The sequence below is a fragment of the Merops nubicus genome, unplaced genomic scaffold, assembly GCF_000691845.1.
Source record: "Merops nubicus isolate BGI_N331 unplaced genomic scaffold, ASM69184v1 scaffold12540, whole genome shotgun sequence".
In the NCBI taxonomy this organism is placed as follows: Eukaryota; Metazoa; Chordata; class Aves; order Coraciiformes; family Meropidae; genus Merops; species Merops nubicus.
Window position 1 is genome coordinate 146 of NW_008580930.1, and position 9,311 is coordinate 9,456.

The 9,311-nt window shown below is 36.4% G+C and overlaps 1 protein-coding gene across 1 annotated transcript in view; it reads right to left on the reverse strand.

The window, feature by feature from the left end:
• Window positions 1-430: 430 nt before the first annotated feature.
• The window catches only part of LOC103778789, a gene marked incomplete at its 3' end in the record, with an annotated part of 18,143 nt that continues 9,262 nt past the window's right edge, over window positions 431-9,311 (reverse strand). Inside the window, exons 3-7 of the mRNA XM_008946439.1 lie at window positions 7,234-7,319; window positions 7,019-7,103; window positions 2,287-2,435; window positions 1,190-1,285; window positions 431-526 (exon numbers count right to left, since the gene is read on the reverse strand). Coding sequence (XP_008944687.1) covers window positions 431-526; window positions 1,190-1,285; window positions 2,287-2,435; window positions 7,019-7,103; window positions 7,234-7,319 — 512 coding nt within the window. The remainder of the gene's footprint in view (window positions 527-1,189; window positions 1,286-2,286; window positions 2,436-7,018; window positions 7,104-7,233; window positions 7,320-9,311) is intronic.

The following is a 9,311-nucleotide window of genomic DNA, read 5'->3' on the forward strand; positions in this document are numbered from 1 at the left end:
CAACTACTTAACAAAAGTAGTTAAATTTAAGCAAAAATCGCTACTTAATGCTTGCATTTGACATTTGCCTAGGGAACAACATTAAATTCCAGGAATAGTGTTTTAGTTGCTAATACAACTAAGTAACACATTAAAAGTCTAAACTTCAGTTACTTTTACCTACGTTAGTGTATATTCCCTCAAAAACAGAGGTAGTTCCACTGTTCTAGGCTCTCACAAAGAAACATGTAATAGAAATTTCACATTCAAAAGGACATACAGTTTTCTGCAGCTTTTTTAATTTCAGTTTGCCAACTGTAAATTAGGGAATAATAAGAACATTCTGAACTTTCTTGGAAAGTAACCTCAATATGCAATCAGAAAGCATGTCAGGCACTGCAGAAAGCTAGTGTTATAAAGTGATTAAGTCATGTAAAGAATTAAAAAATACCTGTATTGAGTCACCATGTCTATCAGCTGCTAGGTGAGGTGTCAACTCACGTGGATTGGCTTGCTCTAAGTCACAAGTGGCCCTATGGTCTGCTGACTATCATTTTTGAAGGCATTTGGAATATATGCAAAAGAAGCAATAAAAATAAAAAATGCATTATTAAATACATTTTTTAAAAGCACAGAAGCACTATGTACTCAATTCCTATAAAGACTGTATGTCAGCATCATCAGCATACTTACTTTTTCATAGAGAAGTATGGATATGTTTGTGTAAAGTAGCTAAAACTCAAAATTCCTAGTGAGAAACAGTACACCAACACAACCCTGTAACTTCACTTAGGTAAAAAGACATAGACCTAAATTCCTAATGTTTTTAAGACCTTGGATATTATCCTCATTTAAAAAAAAGATTAAAGTGCTATACATACAAGCTAGAACCCTATTAGATGACATCGGATATGGGGAAGGGACAATGATTCAAAACAGAACTTTAATAAGTAAAGATGTAGCAGCAGAGACAAAACTCATACTGAGATAAGCTACTTTCTATCACAGCATCAGATAAGCAACCTTTTAGGACATTTTAAGATCTACCAACATAGACATACACTTAACAAGGATCTGCTTAAATCAGAGGAAAAACAGAAAACCTGGAGTCAATTTTATTTTGGAGTTCTAACAAAAGCAAAATGTAGCGCACACACACACCATGAGACAAAAGACAAATGATGCTGCTAATTTTATACAAGCAGTTTACCTGATTTTTGGCTTGTTGCATTTTATTGCTATGCCGATATGCATCTCTATTTGAAGACAGTGGAAGGTCCAAATGTATTGAACCCACAGGAGTAGGCTACAAATACAAAATACATTGAAATTTATTTGTTTACCAATTGCTAAGTCTTACCAAAACGTACAGTTCCCCATAGCCCAAAATTGTCAAATTAAAGCAAAAGTTTCACTAGATGTTGACTAATAAAAAAGAGGAGGAAAAGGCAAGCCAAGGTTTAACAAAATTTCATGAAGTAGCAATTGTGTATTATCAAACATTAATTTTCTGAAAAACTTTAGGCTGATTATTTTCTGTGCTTAGCAGCTGGGATATTCCAATGAAAGTATAAAGAAAGACTAAAAGTAATTTTTAATGCTGAACACTGCAAAAATATTTAGCAATAAAATACTACAATCCCTTCAAAAATCATGCAAGAAACCTCACACTAAAATGTATGATCCAAAGTTGTCCAACTTACACATACAAACCGTTTCCTCCATATTAAAAAGAAGCAAGGAAAAAAATCTGAATTGGAAAACTTTGTTGGAATTTTTTCACCCTTTCTTTAAAGAATATAAACAGTATTTTCTATAACTGTGCTAGAAACTGTTATTTTACATCATATTTCATCAGAAGAAAACATACAGATAGTTTCTTCATAAGGAACTGATAAAATCTTGAGTATACCTTAGATGCAGAGAAGTTATTGCTCTGAATTTTAAAAATATTGGTAGTAAAAAAGTCCCCAAAGCAAGAAAATACATGCAATAATGACAATCACCTGTGAAGTTTAAAACTCCTCTCTCAACTCAAAAACTAGTCAGAAATCCTACAACCTCATTTTGGATTGAATGGAGATATTCTTTGATATTAAGAACACAAGTTTGGAAAGAGACTCAGTATGAAACATCTCAAGCCAAAAGATGTTTGAAAATGCATTTGAAAATACATTGTAGTAAGAGCTGTACACAGCTCTAACTGCAGCTATGAGACCGACACGTATTCTGAAACGGAGACTAACACTGGCTCAGACCTGCTCACACCAAAAAGCCAGTACATTACTAGTAGCTTAGTGTACTCACCAACTGCTTGCCAACCCAGTCATACTCATAATCCAAAATATAGCCTTTGCGGTCAAGTAAGTCCATGAAGAGCTTTCTTAAGTAGTCATAGTCTGGCTTCTCAAAAAAATCTAGCCTTCTTACATAACGTAGATAAGTAGCTATTTCCTCTATATAAAGAAAGAAATGTACATAATTGCTACAAGCTTTATAATAGCGCTCAAAAAGCAGTAATTACTATTACATTTTAAAGCAACTTCTAACTCATAAAACCTGAACCTCAGTTGAAAAAAACTTTTCAACTGCTTCAGTTCACCATGAATCCATAAATTGCCAGAAAGAACAGCTGCTTAAAACTAGGAATATTCTTCAAGATATACTGCCATATTTTAAACACTCCCTACCAAGCAATCATCTAATAATTTTCCCTTTGCATTACCTGTCAAGATTTTCCATTCAACCTAATCCTTATGCACTCTGTGTCAAAACACTTGGGAGACAAACACCTCTACTTATCAATGTTTCTTTTTCCAATTAGCTGTATGAAGACAAGCCTAAGGACCGGTAAAGAAGGGGGTATAGGAACATACAGGGAGGACTACGTCTCAAAGAACAGCCATTACTGGAATATAACTTTCCTTTTTTTAAGTGAGGATCCACACGTATTTTCTGAAATGGGCAATTCCAATTGTCCTGACAAAAAAGCAACTTGGTATAGGCTCAGCTGAGCTGCAACAGTAGCATGACTAAGGAATGCTCCAACAATGCTGAATGCTTCAGGCATGATGTTATGTGAAGATCTTGAGCAGAAGTGGCAAATTTCCTGAACAGAAACACTGCAGAAAAGTACTAAGGTTACCTGAGCTTTTGTAGAATGACTTCTGATCAATGTCAGATTAATATCACTGCTTAAATACCATGTCAGCACACAAATGGAGATTCATATGGATAGGTGTGACATGGAAATTATAAGATTCTACCAGTAGTAGAGACAACCAGGGAGATTTCTGAAAGGGCCTGGACTTCTAAAGATAAAAGGAAAGAGCTTTCCTAGTCATTAAAGGGTATGAAGTATGACTCCACACTAGCAGCCAGAACCTTCTAGGTAAGAGTTCCAGCACAAACCTCCTGGCAGATGAGCAGACCACACGGAAGTCCCGTCCTTCCTAATGGGTTTGAGCCACAAGAGGCTGCTGAGACAATAGCTATAAGAAGCAAGCATGCTTAAGGATGGAAGACTACAAAAATCTAAGGGCCTTTGATTCCAAAGAGAGGACCAAAGGACATGTGAAAATAAAACAATATAATTAAAAAGTAGCTGGTGAGATAAATGTTAGCAAGTGTTTGCAGAAGTCCTATAGGTCTTTCCATTCCTAAGGTATTATAAGAAAGAGCTAAAGTACTATAAGATTGAAGAGAGCAACAACATAACCATACTGAAATTTTGGTTCAGTCAGACAGCATCCACTCACACCTTTGTGATAAAACCAAACCAAAAAAAAACCCACACAAACCAGACCAAACCACCACCACACTGCAGTGGTTTGGAACAGAATACTACAACACCTTGCAATCTGGTATGTATCAGTTGAAGCACTTGATCCGAGTCCTTGGACCTTAGTTCCAGGTGATGTTCTTAAAATCTACCTTGTTTAGGAACCTCTGTAGTTCATGAAAGTGTGAAACCACCCTCAGACAAGCCATTCTGAGAAAAAGAATGACTAATCACTCTTAAGTCAAAAAGGCTGTTCATATAGTCCCAAAGTACAAAAGAAGGCACCTCTATATGACTAGAAAGTCAGAGGATCAATTATGTTACAAGCAGATGCCACCAGCACTCACTGATCCTATGAAAAGGTATGCATGTCAGAAGCAGCACAACAATATCATTGCACATTCATCCTGACCCATACATCAGTTTCCAGTAAGTCTGGAGAAGACATTTTATGGTCCAACAAAGGTGCTGTATGAAGACTTATCTTCTGAAAGAAGATGGGTGAGAAGTACAGAGGCAATGCTAAGAGTGAGGTATGTTAAGCTAAACTCTGAGGTAGTGGGGTAGAACGAGGGAGAAGTGAAGGTTTGATAATAGCCTGCTGATAAAAAAAGTGAGGCAGCATCATGTTGGTGGCATCAAGAACGCACCACAGGACAACGATGCTGACATATCCCAGATTACCCAGTTCTGATAAAAAACCCCAGAGCATTAGGTGGTATGTTTTAGGCATGAGCAAATGGAGCAGCGGATAGGAGACATTCCTTGGCACCTAAGGTCCAGCCCAGCAGACAAGCAAGACTCTTCAGGAACACTAGCCAAGAGGATCAGTGTTTGAAGAAAGCAGAGAAAAATGTTGACACATTGCCAGAGACCTCTTTAACCATACTTTCCCAGTGTAAAGCAGAAACCAAAAGTACACAAGGCATGTCTTCAGAGGTATGAAGGCTGGAACTGAGCCATTTAATGCAGCTGAATCTGTTACAACTGACTGACTCAAAAAATCAAATACCTTATGTATTTGAAGCAGAAACTCCAGAGTATAAATCCTTGCTCGTGTTTTACACAGGGCTTGAAACAGCAGTAGTTTGCACACTCAAAGACAGTACAATTCCACAGAACTGGGGATGCAAAAGATAAATGTTTCACACGTGACAAAGATTAAAGTATCTTTCACCAATACTACAGTTGTCCTGCCTTATGGAACACCAGTCAGATAGCTTAGTCTGCAGGCTGACTGAAAAGAACTGAAATGACAGCGGATGTACTTATCATTCTATTCTATGTCTTAAGTGACAAGAAGGACAGGAAAAGGTAGAAAATCCTTGGTGTATCTGACATTGAAAAACTTAAAAAAATAAAAATCAACATGCAAGACATGCATGCATTAGTGGATGGTGAAGTTTTTTATTCCGGAACAGTTTTTTTTTCCCCACATTTGAACTTCTGTTAGTTCAAAGATACATTCACACATTTGCTCTTAAGGTCTGTAAAAAATGTCATTGTCACTTGCTTTGGTTTTTGTTGAGGTTTTATTTTTTAATACACAGGAGAAAGTGAAATGAAAAACCTAAGAAAAATTGGTAATGCACTAATTTTTCCCACAGGAAACTTCAAAAGGCCATCTAGCACACCACACTATCCCACAGCAAACTGGCTACAGCCTTGTCTGTCTGGTTTGTTTTCACGTAACCCCAGTAAAAGAAGCTCCACAGTCCCCATGGCAATGGTAATTTCTTCATGCTTTTCACTATATTTGAAACACAACAATTCAAGTTTAAACTATTACATTCATTACTCTGTCCTAGCTGCTGCAGATTTAGCAAGCCGATTCCTTTCATGTCTGTAGCAGCCAGAATGTGCACAAGAACTTCCTTCCCTTACAAGCCTGACTATAAACAAGTCCTCCTCTGACGATAGCTCTAGCCAACATGGCCTATAAACACTCCGACTTCTTTAGGAGATACACTTTAGATAGGTTACATTTTCTTGAAGTACAGTCCCCACAAGTGAACATACTGCTTCAGCTGAGGCTTTACAGAATCAAGTACAATGGAAAGGACAATTCTTGTATCTTTCAGGCTAAATCATATTTATATAATCCAATTCAGGATAGAGGTTTTGTTAATTTGTTTTTATTTTTAAAGATACAGCAGCATGACACTGCTCAGTTGCATTTACTTTGTGACTGACCGACTTGACTCATTACCTAAGGAATCTTTCTGTATCCCAAAATTCTTAATTTATATTTGACCCTATATTCATAATACTGCCTTGAATTTATTGAACAGGACGTTGTATTTTTAAGACTGTATTCGCAATCTCTCAGGATCCTTTCATTCTAACTCCATGGTCAAGCCTAAATTTCAAACTTACCATATCCAAATTTAATAAACATCCTCAATTACACGAGGCACTCAAAAACACTGAATAGATCCAGCACAGATCTCTGTGGAATATCATTTCATGTTGCAGATTTGGCAACAACATACTTAGAATTGTCGAACAGCTTTCTATCCAGAGTAGATTCCCCTTGACTATGTTTTAAGATTACTTGTGAGAATATTTTAAGAAAGAGTGCCAAAAGCACTAAGATTCCATGACATAAAAAAACTGTACGAACAGCCTGATGTAAACAGGATTTCCTTTCAAGAGAAGAAATCAAATTTGATATAAGCTATTCCCAGAAAATCCAATTCGCCTATCAATAATATTGTGCTTTCTTTTCAAGGTGTTTGGTTTTAATTGTGGCAAAATCATGTCTGCATTGTGGGTGTGTCCCCCATCCCAAGCTGATTACTGAAGTTTTTAGAAGTGTCATGTATGTTTCTCTCCAATTTTCCAATATCTCATTCTCTGTGCACTTAAGGAGAACTAGAAGTAACACCTGAAAATATCTGCAAGTTATTTTAATTATTTCAAGTTGTTCCTAGTACAGTTTGGTTTAAAAAGGGATATATTTTTGAGCTGAAAAGGCTTGCAAAATTTTATGTATGAAGACATAAGCACAGACTAGTTCAACACTGTAAGAACATGAATCATAACTCTTTTTGTTTCCCTTAGGAGATTCTGTCTTTGAAGACCACAGATGTAGCTCACTGCTGCTTCAAAGGATAATTCTTGTACCTATTATAACAGCATATAATACACTTATTTGGAAGCATGTTTTATTTTTTAAAATCAGGTACTAAACAATTATCTATGCCAGTTTGATTTTCTAAATCAATACACAACATTTTTGTTAAGAGCATACATTACCTGGGAAGTTTTCACACAATAGTTCTATTGGGGTTGCTTGTTTTGTTTCTCCAATTTTCTGGTAACGTTCTTTTAATGTATCAGCCTATGAAACAAGAACAAAAAAGCTTCTGAAGTCACACTGCTTGCAGACAAACTTCCAAAAAGAAAAAGATCATGGCAAAAAAGGCTGATAATCTGGAAACAGGATAGAGGAAGATATCAAAAACCATTACCTTCAAACCTTGCCATGGAAGGCTTCCTCTCAGAAAATACACAAACATATGACCTAAAGCTTCCAAGTCATCTCTTCTACTTTGCTCTGGAAAAAAAAAAATCAAATAATATTAGAGCGTTTAATATGTGCAATTTTACATCAATATTTGAAAACTTAGCTTCCAAATTATGTAAAAATAATTGGAAGCTATAAAGTACTTGTAATCAAACTGAGCATTGTGGGGGCCTTCTTGTGTACTCTGAACGTCATTAAAAACACAGCTAAAATTAAACTAAGCAGATGCATACCGCAGGTAAATGAATCTCAACAGTACTTTAAACAAATTATCTCACTATAAGAAACTGTTCTGTTTTAAAAATATTTTGACCCTTTATACACCTAATTGCATTTTAATTCTGGATTTTTTTTTGATCCATTAGTTGTGAACTTGAAAACATTTAAGAAATCTTCAACTGAACTGACTTTTCCTCTACAAAATAACAGAAAAGTGGTATGTTTCTTAGGGACCCCTTGTGGAATTTCTGAGTAAGTCAAAGGTGGACTGAAAAAGGCCCTGAAGTCTTATTATTTGGCCAGGAATCACCATGAACAGGCATATACCTACAGCCTGTTCTCAGGTCTATCTGACTTAAAAGCTATGTTACAGAAGGCCATTTATACATGGGATGGCTACAGGTTTTCATCTGTAGTAAGGCAGTGCCAGTCCTTAAAAGAAGTTTAAGGAAAAAGGAAAGTAACAAGCAAAATACGTACATCTGAAGTTTTCAAAGTACATTCCATATCATCTTTCAATAAAATCCATTATTCTGGGGAAAATTATATATACTAATTGTAAAAGTCTTTAAATGACTAGCAGAAAACAGATTTTTAGATTTTCACCTGGCCTTTTTGCACCACTTATGAAATAATTGCTCCATAGTGTATTAAGTTTTGTAGTAACAGGTAGTATTTACCTCTAACTTTGATTCCTTCCTGACACAAGGCAGAAAGTCAAAATATTAACATGGTGTCTACTCAGTATTTCCAAAGACAGTATCACTATGCTTTTATAGCAAAAGAAATGGAGCAGGAAAAAAAAAAAAGTTTGCTAGATTTTGAACATAGGAAGATTAACCAAGCAAATCTGTTGTTTTGCAGTTGCCTGCATAAGTCCTGTGTTCTTTGAGATAGGGTGGAAATGGAGAGGAGTACCTCACGAGCACCGCTCCCAAACATTTTGTGCAACACAGTGTGCTTTGTGCTAGACAGACCAGTGGTAACACATTGGCAAAGTATATGATAATGTTAGAAGTGTGCAACAGATGGCCAGCCCATTTACAGGCAACACTGACATACAGTGTACAAGAATGGATTAGTTCTGTTTGGTCTTTGCTAAGGGACAATAATCCCTTGCTTTTGCATCATGTTCTACACATTTTGTTGATCAAAAATTAACCTCTTCTCTGTTAAATAAACCAAACCCTTGCTAAGGTAATTGCTCCTTCACTAGCAGTCTTTTCTATGGAAGTAGAAGCTTTCAGTCTTTACACTGAAATGATTTCTAAATAAGATGGGTTTTTTGTAGTTAATAAGCTCTGGACCACTGGAGATGTTTCTGTAGGATAATTCTGTGCGAACTAGTTCTGGGATACATCATCTGAATTCACAGTGCCATTTGAATTCTGCTATGCCCACCCACCAGGGGTTCTCAACTTTTCCTTCACCACAGACCCCCTTGAAATATTTTTTGGGGCCATACACCATCAAAACTTGAAATTCAAGATTTAGAGCATTGGGCTAAATCAAATATTTATTTCTATTTTCTCATGAAGGGTATTCAAATTTGGCGAGAAGGGGAACTGTAGTTTCAGAGCACCATCTATGGATATTTCTATGAGCTTATCTTCCCCTGCTAGCCAGACAAAATGTTTCCATTCTGGACATTCCACACCCCTGCTTTAAGCCTTCACAGACCCCTGTGATGACACTGCAGCACCGCAGGGGTCCATGGACCACAGGTTGAGAACTGCTACAGGAGAGGATTTTTTTTTTTTTTCCCTTTTGTTTTAATTTTGGGGAGGGGGTTTGTTAGAATCA